This window comes from Fulmarus glacialis, unplaced genomic scaffold, assembly GCF_000690835.1.
Source record: "Fulmarus glacialis isolate BGI_N327 unplaced genomic scaffold, ASM69083v1 scaffold1234, whole genome shotgun sequence".
In the NCBI taxonomy this organism is placed as follows: Eukaryota; Metazoa; Chordata; class Aves; order Procellariiformes; family Procellariidae; genus Fulmarus; species Fulmarus glacialis.
Window position 1 is genome coordinate 4,742 of NW_009207188.1, and position 17,787 is coordinate 22,528.

A 17,787-nucleotide genomic window follows, 5' to 3' on the forward strand; every position below is an offset into this window, starting at 1 on the left:
GATGGGTGGGTTGTGCCGGCGCAAGAGCCGCTCCCGGTGGGGGGGGGTGGCCCCAGCTCTGAGAGGGGTTCATGCTGCCTGGTGAGGGGCTGGGGAGGGGGGTGCTTTGAACGTTTCCAGGATTTATTGCAAGCAGTGCTTCCCTTTTGGGGATGGAGTGTTTAAGAGCAGCCTCACCCACATTCTCCTCATCCCTGCTGCCAGCAGGACTGCTTCTTCCCCCCCCTCCCGCCCCAGCTCCCTCCGTATCCCTGTGTCAAGACACCTTTCCTGGGGTTGGTATTTATACCCCCCCAGAAGCTCCCAGGGCTCATCCCTGCCTGTGTCTGTCCCCTATGCCGGCTGAGCCTTGGCTGCGGCTCCTCTCGTTGGGCTTGCTTGCGAATTTGCATCCTGCCATATAATCCCTCTGCCAGCCCCTGTGGGAAGCTGCCTCTGCCCGTGGCAATGGTGGAGGAGGAACCCGTGCCCTGGGAAGACCTGCAGTCAGATTGATGCATCCTTTAGCAGCCCTGTCCTACCTACAGCCAGGGTGCCTGCTCAGGGGCTGTCTCTTGCCAGTGAAGGTGGCAATTAGTGGTCAGGGAGTGCATCACCCCTTCCCTCGCCCTCTCCCGGGATGTGGCTGAGCACAGTCCGTACCTCCACAGCTGAGCTGGTCAGAAGGGGATTTCTGGTCTTCAGTCTGGGCCATCACACTAGTGCAATGCCTTATGTGGAGGCTGCCACGGTAGGATAAAGGTGCCCCATGCCTGTAGCAGGATGTAAAACCACAGTGAATTATTGCCTTGTGGGAAACTCGGAAGCCTGAGTGTAGCTTCTGGTACCTTCTGGGCTGGAAAGCAGAAATAGCAGCCTTTTTTCTTACTGGGGAATGATTTTCACACATTGCTGGATAAAATTTTCATTTAGGTTGACTTTCTTCTCATTTTACCTTAATGTCACAGGTCATTTCCCAACTACAGTTTTGCAAAAAAACTGTGATGTTACTGTGAAACACTTCAGTGTGGATAAATCAAGTTTTTAGGTCAGCTCTGCTTACCTAGGCTTATCTCAATCCCCTTTTCATATCTGGATAACCTCTACTGCACCTTTTCCCCAGCTGCGCTGGGTCACACCAGTCCTCTGTGGCAGGATGGGCAGCGGCACTGTCCTTCATTAGTAGGGACGGAGGCAAGGCAGTGCCTGTGCTGTGTAGCCAGCACATGATGTTCACCTTGCAGTCTTTCAGGACTTCAGAGACAGCCCCCAAAAGGTAGAAGATGGAGCCTGGCTCCTCTGATGTTGATCCCAGCCCATGCAAGGGAAGAATCAGCCTGTATTTCTTTGGGTATGGGACCAATCCACTCAACCAGCCCATATGGTAGGTGAAAACCAGGGCTTTGAAAAATGCCACGCTTGGAAAGTTTAATCCTGGAAACAGGGTACTGCATGTTGTCTTTGGCTGCCTGTGAAGAGGCATCGCCTGCCCCAGTTGCCACCCCAGCCCTCTGGCCTCATGGCCCCATTGCCCGACTGGGGCCTCTGGGACAGGACTGGGCTGGCTCAGAGCTCCCCAGCCCTGGGGACGTCCTCCAGCACTCACCCCGAGCTGGTCTGCCCCCTCTTTGCACTGCCCAGCAGCATGGGCTCAGATCGGCTGCTCCCAGTGTCAGCTGAGGTAGTATACAAACACCCCCAAAGTAGAAGACATTTTCCCCTACCGCCTGCCGTGCTGGCTTCAGTGGTTTATCCTGAGGATCCCGCCAGGCACAAGGATAACTCCCTTCACTCACGTCTCCAGCATCCCTTGTCCCCAGGGCAATCCGGCACACACTAATGTGATCTGATTCACTGGCTTCTGGCAGCCATGGAGGATTTTTTTGAGACAACATTACAAACGACCTCAATAGAGCGTGCAGGCACGTAAACCTACCACTTCCCCACTCTGCGGTGGTGAGGGCTTTTGTCACCTCCCAGGTTTCCCACTGAGGGGGCCAGGGGATGCTCATCTGGTGAGCTCTGACATAGGCAAGCAGATGAGAACATGTGCTGGATGTGTCCTATCTTCCATCCCACGTGCTGCTGTGGTTTGACCACACGGGTACATGAAAAGGTCAATAGGAATTTGGCAGGCGCATTAACAGACAAAGCAAAAGACAAAACAGTAATAGCATTAAAAATAACATTTAAAAAAAAATCTGAACTGAACTATCTTAAGAAAAATGACATAACTGGAATGCCTGCTGCTGATGTTGGTCATGAGAAGCCCTGGAAAAGTGCATCGGGGCTGAGGTGGATACAAAGAAAGCTGCCAGGGCAAAGACACAGAGGGATTGCTCGCTTCTAGCGAGCACACAGACACTATAAAAATAAAGACTCCGGCAGTATCTCTCCCTGCCGACAGAGCTCTCTCCTATGAGCTGGGTTTGCACTTGCAGCGTATGACACAGGCACGGAGGGGTCTCCGTAAACCTGGGGCAAATGTCCCCCCTCCACCCACTCTCTGCCTTTTGCTCCATCTGCCTGATGGTGCTGGTGAGCCTCGAGCTTGGCTGCTGAAGCAGGTTTAGTGTAGCGGTCCCTGGAGATGGAGATGATTCGTTCTGCACATTTGCAGGACAATTTTAAAGGATGCCACTATCCCACTGAGGTGCTGGAGCCCCAGAGCAGTGGGGGCACGTGCAGCCAGCCTGGGCCATGCTGCGGGGTCTGCAAGGGGAGAGCTCCCTCCCGCTGAGGTCGAGAGGACCTAGAGTCAGTCCACTGCTGCGGTTGATCTTTGCAAATTTTGGGCCTTTACCCTGCCTAACCATGGCTGCTTTCTTTTCTTGCTTTCCTATCAGGGCCACAGTTCAAGGACTGGAGAGGTGTATGTTGTAAGGGAGCTGGGGAGAATGTTCTCCCACCCCGATGCACCTCCCTTCCTGCCATCCCACCACCCACACATGAGCTGGGTGATAATTTGGTGGGGGGAGCTGGTGGAGGGGGAGGGACGGGAGGAGGAGAGAGGGGAGTCTTTGCCTTAACTCTTGCTGTATCTCTTTGGCACTCAGTGGTTCCCTGTCCGGACTCCAGTGGGACGGGACAGGACAGGACGGGACGGGCTTGCCTGGGGGAGACCTGCACTGGGTTCAGGTGAGTTGGGCGTTTGCTCGTTGAGCAGATCTGACTGGATGTGCGTGTCACGCTGGGAGTGCCGGTGTCTCCGGTCCTCCCACAGCCAACTGCTGAGCGCCAGCAGCCTGCCATGCTCTGGGGAGTGGGTCAGCAAATCTGCAAGAGGAAAAGCTTCCCAACGTTAAGCAAAGGAAGAGAGAGATGAAGGATGGGGAGCAAATAGTCAGTTTGGATCACCCAGGGAAGAGGTTTTTCTTTCAATGGTTCCTATAGGAGAGGACAGGCAGCATGCTGCTGGGAAGCTGCAGAGCAAAGGGGTGCCTGAAGGATGAGTAATTAGTACTGAAGGTTGCGGCAGCAGAGAGAAAGAAAAGGACTCAGACAGCAGAAAGAATGAGAAGAGAGATGAGAGTGGGCCAGACAGGGACGGGGATGAAGGGCAGCAATGGCTAGATGATAATAGGTACAGGAGGAAAGGTGCTAGGAGTGAGTTAGGCTGCAGGCATTTCAGCTCCTGCAAATACAAGGCAGTGACTCCCTCTCCTCCTGTGCTGCCCTGCAGAGGTGCTGGCCCTGGTGCATTGACTTGCGGGCTGCAGCTCTGAAAGATGTGCTTGGGAGCGTGCTCCTTGTTCTTCTTGCCTCCGAGGCTTCATCAAAATTGTTCCTGTGTAGGGGTGAGGCAGGGAGGCAGCACAGTTTGTGCATGTGCTAAACTCTGGGGATCTGTGGGCATATTTGTGAACAAACTCGGCAGAACACATGGGGTTTTCATAACACCTGATCTGTGTCTCCTTAAATCAACTGTGCTTCTAAAGTAATCACTACTAATCAGGGCTTTCATCCAATGCTATTGGAAATGCCATTGCCCCAGTTTTTCCTCTTTGACAGCTGCTGATATGAGAGGCTGAACCTTGGACCTCACCTTTGCAGCTCTGCAACAGCCCAACTTTGCTGCATTCATGGGTGCAGATATGGTCTTTAAAGAGGGCAGGCTAATGAGCCCTGCGCCGTATCTCTACCTGCCCGTGCTCCTGGGCAGGGCTATAGGAAAGTTTTGGTGCCCCAGGTTGGAGAGCAGATACCTTGCCTCTCGGCGGGTGCGGGTGGGATGCAGTCCCATTGCATTGCAATGCGGCGTTACAGCAGGCACTGCTAGGAAGGGGTTACAGCACTGCTAGAGTCATAGTTTGCACGCGCCTCTGCCTGTCCCGATTTCACTTAACGTGCCTTGTCCTGTGCACCAACTGGAGATGGCTGAGCCTGCCCAGGGCCAGCCAGGTAGATCCCCAGCCTGCACCTGGGCGGGATGCGGGGTGCTGGGCTCCCTGTGCAGGGCTGAACAGGGAGCTCAGTGTGGGGACGATGATGGTGGGGAGCCCGTGTGGCGCTGCTCCGCTGCTCTGCGATGGCTCCGCGCACACTTATGCCGAGGCACCAGGCTCTGCCAAATAAGCTGTTGGCTCCCCTCGTCCTCTGTGCTGAGAGGCCATAAGCTTCCCTGCCTTTCGGAAGAGTTCTGCTTGCATACTCTTCCCCCGTGCTCCCTGTTTCTCACCACTCTGATAGCAAGTGCCCCCAGGCTATGCTTTTGGGAGGTTAGGCAGGGTGTGCCTGCCTGGGGGAGTTTAGCTACAAGTGCCTAGAGCAGTGTGATGCCAAATCCCCGGCACTGCTTTCCCGCTTCTGAACCACAGACTTTTGGAGACGTTGGCTACCAGCGGTGCTGGCTCCTCTGCTCTCCTGCTCCAAAGCAGCAGCTCTAGAGAAGCAACCGCAAGGTTCAGATTTTAGGCACTGCAGAGGTTAGGATTTTTGTGCGGGCCCACATGAACCTGCAGAGGATAGCTGCTTTGCTGCCCACCCTTCCCTAAACCCTTGGCCTCCAGCCTCAGGCAGCCAAGCCGCAGTGCTGGGGGCTGGCAGCCTCCCTCCCCCTTCACCTGACCTGCCCAGGACTGCCGGGTGGCATGCCTTGCTCTGTGAATTTGTTGCCCCAGTGAGGTGACAGCCCTGTACCCACCGTGTCCCTTCTTGTGGACTCTGTCCTGTCCCTGTGGGGCACCTCCGGGCCGCACCGTAGATCACTGCCCCGCCATGACCCTGCTATGCCTGTTTGCAGAGCGGGTCCCAGAGCAGCGTGGCTTTCACCCTCTGTGCCATTCACCTGCTCTGCTCCTCCAACCAGTGACAGCAGCCGTGCTGTCCCCACACTTCGGCTGTGCACAAGGACCTCTGAGCAAACCTGATGCAGCTGCAGGACTTCAGCCAGACACCTCTGGCCACCAGGTGGGTGGCTCTAGGGGCTCCACTGGGGCCAGGCTGGGGCCAGCCTGGCTCTGTGTCTGCAGGAGACCTGTCACTGTGGTGCTCTGTAAGAAAGATGGATCCTGCCGTGGTTGCATGCTCCTGCTATATGACAGTGGATACAACCAGACTATGGGCTGAGTGGAGGTCTTGAGAGTATCTGGTTTGATGCAAAGGCAAAGGCTGGTTTCTGAACATATTTACACCCCATTTATGGACTTCATCAGTTAGTCTTGATTTTTTTCTAGGTTGAAGTAGCCTCTCTGTCTCTGTAGCTCAGAGCACAGGCGGTGAGCCACGGACACCAACAGAGACTGAACTGGCACTGAGAACAACAGTTCTGCTTTTAGCAAGGGATTTGCCACTGATCCTCAGGAAAGTCCAGCCACCGTTAGGTACCTGGGAGGCTCTCCTGTCCTGGCAGCAGAGGGTGATGATCCATGAGCTGGGGGTGTGTGCTCTGAAGGATGATGCTCCATAATCCTTGCAGCTTGTATCACAGATGTACATGTTATTAGTAAACTCACAGTTTCTTCTTATCTCACTCTGGCTGGTGTCAGTAAGCATCAAACTCACTGACTGCAGAAGCATCGCTCTTATTTCACGTTGGAGAAAATATAAGCAGGATCTGATCCTTGTGACAGCCTCCTGTGCCCCACAAACCTTGCTGAACAGATGCTTTGAGAATGCCCCGCAGCCCACACAACCTGGAAGTTAATTAGAAGGCATAAAGAAGCCAACTGGTTTTCAACAGCTTGAAATGAAAGGCATTTTAATTTTGACTGCTGTCCTGGAGTTGATCAGTTTTTCTCTTGCTACATCTTTCCTTGCCTTTCTCCTTTTTGCAGCTGGAGTGAGCCGTTCTCCAGCAGCATTCGGGTTTGGAAGCAGCCATGGTTGAAGCAGCCGTCCCTGCTCACGTAGCTGCTCTTAGGTTGGCTGGAAAGCACTTACTTCTACTGCTAATATTTTCCTGTCCATCTTGCAGATACGACCTATTCCAGTAGCAGCCCCCCCCCGCACTGATCTAGCCAGGTTTGTTCCTTAAGCTGTACCTTGGCACTACTGTTCCTCACTGAGCTCTGATTTTCTGTCTCTGCTCCCACAACCGCCCCCGCCTCCTGCCATCGAAATGCAATGCAGGATCTCAGCTGCCGACTACTGCTGGCTCATATTGTGCAACCAGAGAATTTTCTGTGTCCTCCTGCTCCTCCTTTTGCAACACAGCCCAGCCTGCTTGCTTTCTGATTCCTCCCTCCCCACCTTAAATTGCAGTTTATGTGCTTGGTTGCTGCTTGTTTCAAAATGAAACCAAGAAATATAAATGCAGTGCAGCTGCCTGCAGCATCACCTGTGATTCTGCCTTCTGTGGCTAAGGCAGCACCTATGAGAGTCCAAAGGTGCTTTAAAACTGTGCTTCCTCTAATCAGCGTTATCGGCTGCTTTTTAATGACATCCCTGTTCGCTGTTCACTCTGTTTCACTGTTCGCTCTTGAGATTGTCCTCCTCTCATTTGCCTTAAGATAAAACAGCAGAAGAGGTCAAATGGAGGATGTTAACTTCCCAGCAGTAGGAGCTCCTGTGTGACAGCAGTCGGGAACAGGCAGTAAGTTTGCAGGAAGAAAAGCTTTAGGAGAATCTCTAACAGCTTCTTCCTCTGGTGCCAAAACCCCAGGCAGCTTCTCTCTCATCTCTCTCGTCTTGCTCTTGTTCCTCGTCTCACCTGAGCAGCCCCAAATAAGCCCTTTTTGCCCTGGGAGAGGCTGAGGATACCGCCATAGTTTGCTTTCAAAGGACATTTTAATTCTCCTCTTTTTCTGATTCCTGCTTCCCCACTTCAGTTGCAGCTTGTTCCCAAATAAAGCCAACAAATGCTATTCTTCTGCATCTCTGCATTGTGCGTTCGGCACATCAGACCCAACTGGTGAGTGTCCACAGCACTTCAGCAGTCTCCTTGGCTTTCCTTGCCTTTTGTGGCCATACTTGAAGGATCTCATGGTGGTAGGTGTGGGACAAACACAGCCCAAAATTCATGACCAAGGGGAGACTGGGCTACCTCATTCAAATATTGAAGAAGGGAACTTGTTAGTGTGGTCTGTGTTTAAGGCTGCCTGAACGCTGCCTGCTTTCTTTCCAGTGCCTGGGGGAATCCAGGTGTATTCTTATTTTCTCAGCAATAAATCTCGTGGGGAAAAATGTGGCTGCCTCCATGCACCAAGCCCAGTACCAAGTCCAGTACCATTTCATATGGAGCTGCCTGTTGCACTGGGCACAGAGGAAGCCCCCTCCTCTCTGTGGGAAGATGACAGGCTGGGGGTCATGTCTGCAAAGGGTACTCCAGGCCTGGAAAAGGCATCTCCTCAAAGTGCTGAGGGTTGAAAATACAGCAGGCACCTCTAGAAGAGACTGGCGAGGTCAGAGGGAAGGTGGTAGTGGTGGTGGCTGTGTGAGTCCAGGAGAGGGGTAGACTGTGGACTGTGTCAGGTGGTATCTTAACAGCTGGTAAAACCTTACAGCAGAGGGAAGAAAGAGGCTGGGAACAAAGAAGTCAGAGGATTTTTCTCCACTCTTTGGTGAAGGAACAGCAGAAAAAGTGCAGGCAGGCAGCGAGGGGTAAAGTCTTTTCTCGGAACTCATGTATTAAGGAGAGGGGCATCCAAAGGAGAAGAAAATGTCTGCCTGTTGGGGAGGATGTAACGCAGTGGGTGGCTGTGGCTGCTGTGGGAGAGCCAAATTGTTCCTAGCTGGAAACAAGAAGTTATTTGAGTCCCCATCTGGCCTGAGAACATATAGGGCAGAGGCACAGTAGGATTAGATGTTCAGGAAAAGAACCAGGAGGTGTGTGAATAGGCTTTCTCATAGAAACAGCAGGCAAAGCAGAGAGCGAAGTAGTGGGGATGTGCAATGCTGTGTGTCGCTTTGTCTGGGAAGGGAGGAGCTGAATCTTGTGGCTTGAAGGGCTGAAACTTTGGACACCGGTTTAATCTACCGCCTGTTCCCAGTTGAAAAGGTTTGATTCCATAACCAGGGTGCTTCCCCCTTTTTTAAAATAGGAGAATGAAGCCAGAGGTGCCTCATCTCCCCTGGTGGTCTGTGTTTGTCCCAGCCCTCTTCCCCACTGCAGCGTCCCAGCTTCTGTCCTTCATGTTGGCCTATTCAGGAGTCAGCGGGCAGGTGCAGAGTCAAAGCCCTGGTCCAGGTGTCCCTGAGGTGGAGGCTGGTGACAGGGTTGAGGCTGCGGGCTGGCACTCAGGGTGTTCCCCTCCTGGGGTTAGGTGAGAGAAAGTGAATCCCTGATTGTGATCTTCCCCCGCCCCCACATGTGAAACAGATCTAACACAAAACCAGGTAAACCACAAATATTAGTAGAAATAGGCTGGCTCTTGGAGCCAACTTGCATTAAAAGAATAAAAGCAAAGAATTAGCTAAGTCCTCTCCTGTCAGCTTCTCGTGACATCCTCAATAAGCCCAGACTTAAGCATCATTGTACTTGATAATGTGCCCTGGACTGCAGCAAATTGGAACGTGCCAAGGACTGTGACAGATCAAACACGTTTCATTAAGTATGTGTTATTTTTTCTCTCACATTTGACAGTGCGTGGAGCTCTGCTCCTCTCAACGATGAGGATGCTGTGCTGCAGCATCTGAATGAACTGATTAGCCAGCTGGCAGGCCTTGCCTGGCAGGCAGTGGGGAAAGGGGCCTTGCCTGGGCTTCAGAAGCTAGAAAAGACTGGTGGGATATTTCCACCTCCCGATCCAACCCAGCAGGCGAGCTAAGTGGAGGGGGCAGAGTTAGGACTGGGAGGCTCTCCATGCTGGTGAGCTGTTGGTGAGCTGCAGACCTGTTAGTTCTGGACCAGCCAGCATTTAGGGAGCGTGCCTTGATTTCTGGGTTGTGCCACCTGCTTTAAATGTGGGCTTAAAAGTTTGTATAAGCCTGTTAAAGGACTGATTCAGCAGCACACTCAAGTGTAGATCCACACGTGCTGTAGTACATGGTGGGTTTGGGGCAGAACAAGCCATACCAGTAAATAGGTGCTTTCCAGCATATGGACCGCAAAGGGCAAAGGCTGGGGAAAAAGGGGAGGTTGCTTCCTTAGTGCCCTGGTGCATCTGCATTTGACACCAAAACTGGTTGTGCCCACAGCAGTACTGCCCATGTGTAAGCCTTTATTGGAAATAACTCTAAAAAACTCTCAAATTTAATAGGGGACCAGAACCTTTCTGCAATGTTTTTGAAGAGGCAGCTATATAGCCTGGAGGATGGTTGTTGCTGACCCCTGAATGCCCTCCTCCGTGGTTTATGCTCCCCTGTTCTTGCTGCAGCCCCACTTACTAAAGGCAGCATTAATGCCTTGCATGGGATTCAGCCCTCTGCATTCAGAGTCCGTGGAAATCTGCTGCTGATTTCAAAGGGAATAGGATGAGCCTGACAGCACCAAGACAGATGGGGGAACAAAGACTGTTGTTGCCCTGGGCATTTAGAGAGCAATTGGTGTATTACACTGTGAGATCTGGTTTCCTTTCTTTACTTGAATGACAGAAGGAGGAAACATGCCTTGTGCCAAAAACTGCTTGCTTTGCTATGAACACTCAATAAAAGTTGTCTTTTCATATGCAAGCATCTTTCTTTGCCCCGGGGCCTGATATATCCAGAGGGTTAGCATTTAGGAAATAATTTCATTTGCACTGGGCAACTCACAGAAGCAAATGAGACACAGTGGTAATGATGCTGTCTTGTGTGGAGTAAGCGTAAGCAGGCCAGCCAGTTCCTGCTCCTGCTTCCCCCTTGCCTCATTGAAAACTACACCAAAACCAGTGCCATGGTGTTTCTAGACTACTGGGCCAGTTTGATGTTAGGACCACACTTGCTTTTATTCCCAGTAAGCTCAGACTTCTTGGTAGTCCCTGCTCCCCATGAGATGGCTCAAACCCTGATGCTAGCCCAGAGGGAGATGACTGGAGAGAGACTAGGCACAAAGAGGGAGGGAATGGTTTGCCATCCTGGTCCTGGTGCACCGTCCTGGTGCACCATCCTGGTGCAAAAGGTTGATGGATAGGTTTGGTAGTCCTATCAGGTAGAGGGCATCAAGCGTGGTGAGGTCTTGCTCATTGTGCTGACTGGGAGAAGTCCCTGGACTGAGCTGCCTCCAGAGCCGTGCATGGACTTTGCCTGGGAGAGAGCAAGCTGATGTGGTCCAGAGCAGATCAGGGGGGAAAAGAAGAAGAATAATTAAATAATGTGGGCGATGCAGATTGCTGTCCCTGCTGCTCCCTGGAGATGGAGACATCCCCTTAGGAGGCATGGAAGGAATTATAGAAGTGCTATTAAAAAACTTATCAAACCACCAGCAAAACGAATCTGTAAGTTAATGTGAAGGGACAAAGCCCTGATTTCTTAGCACTTGCAGCTGGTAGGAATGGAAGCCTTTAAGAGAAATGGTGCTGCTTTGGAGAGGCTTGTTTCCAGTGTAGTTTCCTAATCCCAACATGGAAATGTGTATCCCTTGCTGATGCCAATCACCCCTTCAAAGACCAGCTTTGGCTCAGTAATGCCACCAGCGAGATGTAGCTGCAGTTAGGGCTTCCCTGGTGTAGTTCATCAGCTGCCCTGCTTCTGTTAGCTCTGTGCTTTCTGGCTGGACTCACATGTGCATTCCTATCTCAGGTAAGTCATTAAAGCAAGCTTTTGAGGAGAATTTTTTTAGCTAAGTCAAAGGGAGCTTTCTCTCTTCACACTTTAGTTTCTTCTCATAATCGAATACCTGTAAACAATATGAAAATGTTGTCAACAAGAAGATTCAGCCTGGTCTGTGTGAATTTTGGCTAGATTTAAATTAACTAACCAATTAAAGGACTTTGTGTATGATAGAAAATTGTATATTGTGACAAGCAGCCACTAACTTCACTTAATTAAGATGGTGCTAAACATAATTCAGGATTTAGTATAGACCGCAGGATGTCTTCCTTGTACACCTCACAGGCCCAGACACATTCAATGTGCCTCCTCCAACAGCAACTCCTCTCTGTGTTTCCATGGCTGGGCTTTTTCCTACTAACCTTTTCACTGCAATAATCAAGCTTGTCTAATCTTAGTACACCCTTGCCCAGACCTGAAACACCTCACAAGTATGAGGTCCTTTTGCTCATCTCAGGGGCTTTGTTTTCTTGCTCTGTATTCTTTGCAGGGTTGGGCATGGAGGGGGAGGTTTGTGGCTCGTGCCTGTTTGCCATTGAAGGGAGCCTCCGTCACATAAGCACGTGTGCGTTTTGCTGAGGTGGCAGGATGTATGGTAGTGTAACATGGTGTCGAAGACAGCACTACCGGCAATGCCTTGAAATAAGATGGTAGGTTGTCCATTCTTGTTCAGACTATCAGTCTGCAAAATTTCTATCCTGCCCTCTGAAACCACTCCAGAAGGAGACAGTTGCTGTATAAAGCACATGGGGAAGGGAAACTCCTACCCCGTGCGCTGCCTCAGCTCCAGCTCCTTTTCTCTTCCTCTGAACTGCCGTTTCCAAAGTCCCAGCCAAATTTCCAGCAGTGGTGGAGATGCAGAGCATTTAGTCAGTGTACAGAGCGGCAGATGGAGGTACAGTAAGGCTGGTGGTCTGGGAAGGATGAGGAAGGGTGCTGGGGGGGGGAAGGGTGAATTCGGGGGTGAGTCCAACGAAGGGCTGATGCAGGTGGGTCCTTCTCATCTGACCAGTGACCTTTCCTCTGTCTCTTCAGAACAGACTTTCTGTCCCACAGACATAACCTGGGGAAAATGCTTTGTCCTGATGCTAAATAAGGCATTTTCCCAAGGATGAGGAGAACCTCATGGTGATACTAGGAACACATCCGTTGTGGTGACTGGTCCCCTCCCTCCTCTTCCCATTAGCGCATCCCACAGCAGCTCCCTATGTCCCATGCTCTCTTTTTCCTCTGTCCCTCAGAGCCATGACAAGAGCTGCGGCTAAGGAAGGAGAGCCCAATGGGGCCATCGCAGTTCCTGAAGAGATGAAAAAGGAGGAAATGGAAGAGAGAGGCCAGTGGAGTAACAAAATGGAGTTTGTGCTGTCTGTGGCTGGGGAGATCATCGGTCTGGGTAACGTGTGGAGATTCCCATACCTCTGCTACAAGAATGGCGGTGGTAAGTTCATAGCATGCATGAGTTGTTCTAGGTCTGTGGGCACAACAAGAGATACACGCATGCCTGGACCCATTTCTCCTGCGCCTCATGTGCCCCTACATGCACTCACTTGCCCTGTCCTCCAGCAAGTTAGCTCCTGCCAAAACCAGGAGGAATAGCACTGAGGGGTGAATCCAGTTCCCCACTGGGTACTGTTTCTCAAAGCAGCTCTCCCAAGTTTGGATGCTGAATTGAATTTTAGTAACTCTTCAAGGCTCTTGGGCATCTGGAGAGACAGATGGTCTTCCGAAACCATCGGAAAACTGTGAGTGGTCAAAAAGCCAGCAGCAACCTCCTCCTACAAAATTCCTTTTTCCCACCCTCTGTGTCACCCCCACCTCTCTCAGGCCCTTGTTACAGAAGAGGAAAGGCTTTGATGGCACCAGTATCCTTGTCAAGGCCTGGAACCCCCTTCCTTGCACCTGGGTGCCCGCTTCCTTCTCCAGGGCACTTGATCTCCCACCAGCTCCTCTCACAGGGCTGGATGCCCTGTGGTTATTAGAGAAACGCAGTATTTTATTGTGTCAGTACAACTCGATCAGTTCCGGAAATGAGGGAGAGTATGAGATATCCAACACTGAAGCACCTTGGCTTGTCATATAGGTAAATACAAGATGGAAGGGCCATCTTTGAGAACACGCTTCTGAAGGATTTTGTCAGAGGACAGGAAGAATAAGGACATTGCTATCTCTTCCCCAGGAACAGTTCTCCCAGTGGTCAACCCACTGCTAGGAAAATCCGTCCCCAGGAAGAGTTTGTTCCCCTTTCCTTTTGTTTCTTCTGTGACTCTCCTTTTCCAATAACACTGCAGTAAGATCATTACATGGTTAAAAATTAAACTTTCTCATAATGATAAAATGAAACTAGGAAAGAGGAAGGGAATAATTGACTGTCACTAACTTTTCTTGGTGAATCAAAATCTAACTTTATAAAAGAAAAGGAGGAATAATAAATTACAGGTCAAATACAGCAATAACTTCTCTTTTGTTCTTGTTCTCTAGAGACACCTTGAAATAACGCTTTGGGACTTGCATGTTCCCCCCACTTTAAACTTCCTTTCTCTGCAGACCATGCCACAAAGGCCTTTCTTTCCAAGGTGCTGTGAGCTGTCACCAATGGATGAGTGATTCAGCTGTTTTTCATCCCAGGACCACCAAATTCCTGTCCCCTGTGCTGTTAGTGGAGTTTACCCAAATCAAGCAGGAGTCAGTACAATGTCTCCTCTGAACCAAAAGGGGGTTGGATAAGAGGATGGTTAAAGAAAATGGAAGGAGTTTTTCTTAAACCTGGGATGGTTTTTAGCAGATCCTCCCATCTCCTTCTCTGAGGTTTTGATGGTAGGCACTGGAGGCACCAAAAGCAAATCAGACTGGCAGGGGTTAGTAAACACTAGTGGTGCATCTGATTGAACAGCCCATTCTGCAGTGATGCTTTGAGAGAGAAGTCATGGTTTTTGCATGGAAAATTCCTTCCTGAGCTCAGATTGTATCTTTGCATAGTTTATGCCTATGGTATCCGGTTCAGTAGTCCTTGCAATTTGTATGCTAATTAGTGTAAGTAAAAAGGCTACTTTTGTTCATTTTAGATATCTATTGAATAACTTTTTTTTTTTTTTTTTTTTAAATTAAACTACTCTGGAGTATCTAAGGCTGTTATTCAGAGGCCAACAAGGCTAGGCTTGGGAAAGATTAGGATGGGAGAGTTCTTCCCTCACAGCTCACATACTGCCATTGCAGAAAGTATGCTACTACTGTAGAAAGTACATTTCTCTCTCTAGTGCTCTAGGGAACCAGATGGCCTACAAAGTATATAGTATGGGACAAGGCACTGTCTTTCCCATGACACTCAAAGATATTCTCACCACTGGGAAAGTCCTTGAAATTGCAAAAAAGACATTTTCCACCCATAAATGCCCCCCCTGCCCCCAACCCATACTGGAGACTGCTGTCCTGTCACCTTTCTCTACCTTCAGATCCAGCGAGATGGTTATAAAGCTGTAAAGACAGATGTCATAAAAACGGTTGTGATAACTTGCTGTAAAGCAACTGAGTGTAAACTTACCTATGGTTGCACTTTCCAATTTGATCTAATTGCTCAGCATCCTGAACTTGTTATTGACTTGTCAGGAAAGAGGGTCTGTTTCTGGGGGCCCATCTCAGGGCTGAGTCTCCTCCACAGGGCAGCAAACTGGGGAGGAGATCACAACTGGAGTTTCAGCTGGTAACCGTTCTGGGAAGGTTCAGAAAGACAAGACAATAGAGGTGTGAGAAAGCCCTCATTACCCAGAGACAGAAATGAATCAACCTCTGGGACAAATAGTATCAGAGGAGAGGGTCTGGGACCTGCTGAAAGGCTCATCTGCGTGCAGGATAATAAAGCTGTCTTGCAGATTTGGCATACAGATAGATGTCTTGCAGCACCGAAAGCAGCAGCTGCCTCTAGCTGATGCAGTTCCCGTTCCCTGCTCTGCAAACCTGGACGGACGCTGTGAAGCAGCCTCCCTCCCTCTGGCCCCAGGTCCCCTGCAGCTACGGCACAGCTGTGTTTAGGGGAAATTTGGATGTTGCTTGTTATTGTAACATTGTTGGCTTAAAAACAAGGGGAATTCTTCCTAGTTGCTAATTGTCATGGGAAGGAATTCCAGTGCGAATGCCTGTGCTGGCAGGGGAGGAGAGGGCCTGGGGGACAACTGGCTCCGCTGAGGAAGGGGCCCTCATCTGGACTGCAAACAGCCGAGATGCTCTCCAGGCACTGGCGGTGGGAGGTATTCACGACCCAAAGTTTACTGTATGGCATGGCAAGTCCTCGACAGTTGTTCCAGCGAGGAAGGCAGTCGCTTTGGCCTGTTTGGAGGGGAGTGAAAGTGTGAAAACCTACTCTAATGATGGGGAGAAAGACTGTGAGGTGATAGAAGGAAGGTCAGCAGTGAAACTGAGATCTCGGGAGCAGTTTTGAGCGGAACAACAAAAATATCAGGTGTTTCGGTTTGGCAGCAGAACCAAAAAGAAGGGAAAAAAGTTTCAGGCAGCTGAACAGGGTAATAAATCCTTTTTGTTTGTTTGTTTGTTTGTCTTTTCTGATGCACTGTTTTTGTTGGGCATTTTTTCTGGAAAAAAACCTGCTCTCTCTCCCCTTCCTCTTCCATTTCATCAAGGGTTAATCTGAGGGCTGTTTCAGGCTGATTTCTTTTAAGATATTTCTCTATATTTTAATAAAAAAATTGAATTTGAAGAGAGAAGTTAAACTTCATTTTGAAAATGCTGGAAAGATACTCTATTGCCCTTCCTCTATTTCCATTCTTCTGGTGCAAACTGCTTTTCAAATTTGATGTGAAATATGTCTCAGGAAAATTTATATCCTGGCAATTTTATTATTTACGAAGAAATGTCACCAGCCTCCAGGTTTGTATCCTCTGGGCAAGTGGGAGTTTTGCTCCCAGGAAAGGCAGAACAAATGTGGTTGTATGAAACAAGGACTCCTTTTGCTTTGCCTGACTCCTATAGAATGAGGTCAGAAGAGTGAAGCAGGGACAACTTCTCCAGCGCTGTCTTTTTTTATCCCCTTGCCTGGTTACTCCTTACCTCTAGATTTTGGCCAAGATCAAACGCAGAAGTACTGCAGTAGCACAAGACAGACCATGCTTGTATTTTTTTCCAAGAAATTATGGTGTTGCAGACCTTGTTATTTTAGCAGAGGTTGCACAGTTAATTCGGAGAAATATTTGTGTTTGTCTAGCCAATTCCAGCTCTGGCCCCAGGTACCTGGCAAGGGGTGGTGGGGATAAGGTTTTAAAAAGGTTTCTGAGGCAGCATCTCACCTCTCTTTGCAGGAGCCTTCTTCATCCCTTACCTCATCTTCCTCTTCACCTGCGGGATCCCTGTGTTCTTCCTGGAGACAGCGCTGGGGCAGTACACCAGCCAGGGAGGGGTCACTGCCTGGAGGAAGATCTGTCCCATCTTTGAAGGTGAGTCAAGTTACTGGAATTGCTGGCAGCACTTTCTAACAATTAGTGACTCAGAGCCTTTTTTGGAAATGTTATTCTCGTTTTTTCTTTCTCCTTTATTCTCCCTCCCTTCCTCTCTCTCCCAGCCTTGTTATCCCTCCTGGTGACTGCCGTGTGTGCAGGGGCAGTGCCCCGACTCCCCGCGGAGGTGACTGAGGGCATGTGGTGCTGGCTGGGGGCTGTGCTGGTCCAGCCGAGCTTCGGTCTCTGCTCTGAGATGCTCAGAGCCCGGGAGAGAGGAGAGCAGGGTGGCTAGCAAGCAGGAGGAGGAGAAGGGAAGTGTCAATACGCAAACACTTGCATGTAGTCCAGGACAAACACTGAAGAGAGAAGAGGATGAGGAAGGCTGGCTGGCTTATGGCACTTTCCTTGCCCATCGCTGTGCCCAAGGCTGCTGCGGCAGCGTTTGCAGGCTGGCGTCCTGCAGACTGAGGGGGATCACAATGCGTGCACCAGTCTGACAGCCTGGAGATGGGCTGGGGTGGTGCTTAAGGCACGGGTATAAGAACCAGGACTCCTGGGGCCCTGGGGAAGGTTGTTAATTAATTGTTACGTTGTTCATTAATATGCTAATGAATCTAACGTCCATGGCTCTCCTGTCCAGAGGAGAGCTTATTACCCATGTTTTGCAGACAGAGAAACCTGTGCTCAGGCAGATTAAAGGTCTCGTTAGTTTGCTCAAGCACAGGTGTGCAGTGCTATTTGAAACTCCCTGGGGAGTCCAGGACCTCCTGCACTGAAGACCCCTGCACTCTGGCATGGGGCCTGGAGGCGGACAGCAGTGGCATCTCAAAAGGCACTGACAACAGTTTTAAACAAATTAATTGGGCCTTTCTGGCATGATTACCATTCTAATATCTCTGTGAACGATGGGCACAAGCAGGACCCAAGACCAGAGCTCAGCTCCTAGGTCTGTACTTTTGCCCCAACACCGTATTTTATGCATGATGTATATTAGCTGTGAGAACCATTTTTGCCTGAGTCTTTACAGAAGGAAGAAACTCACCTGCATTTCTTTTCTTTAAAGGCTAGAGCTGGCTTTCCTGCAGGAGAGGCAGTGTAATGCAGCGGCATGGTAGTTGTCAGAAAAAAGTTTTCCCATCAGCAAAAGGTTTTCTCTCTGTTCCACCATAGATCTGTCTAGAGATACCGACAATGTTTCCTGTCTGCATGCACAGTCACAAAATCCTTTCTCTTTCCC

The 17,787-nt window shown here is 50.1% G+C and overlaps 1 protein-coding gene across 1 annotated transcript in view; it reads left to right on the forward strand.

The window, feature by feature from the left end:
* Positions 1 to 17,787, forward strand: part of LOC104075461 (sodium- and chloride-dependent betaine transporter-like) — a 45,300-nt gene that overhangs the window by 2,248 nt on the left and 25,265 nt on the right. The window contains exons 2-4 of the mRNA XM_009575981.1: positions 3,036 to 3,117; positions 12,348 to 12,544; positions 16,413 to 16,547. Of these exons, the coding sequence (XP_009574276.1) occupies positions 3,036 to 3,117; positions 12,348 to 12,544; positions 16,413 to 16,547 (414 nt within the window). The remainder of the gene's footprint in view (positions 1 to 3,035; positions 3,118 to 12,347; positions 12,545 to 16,412; positions 16,548 to 17,787) is intronic.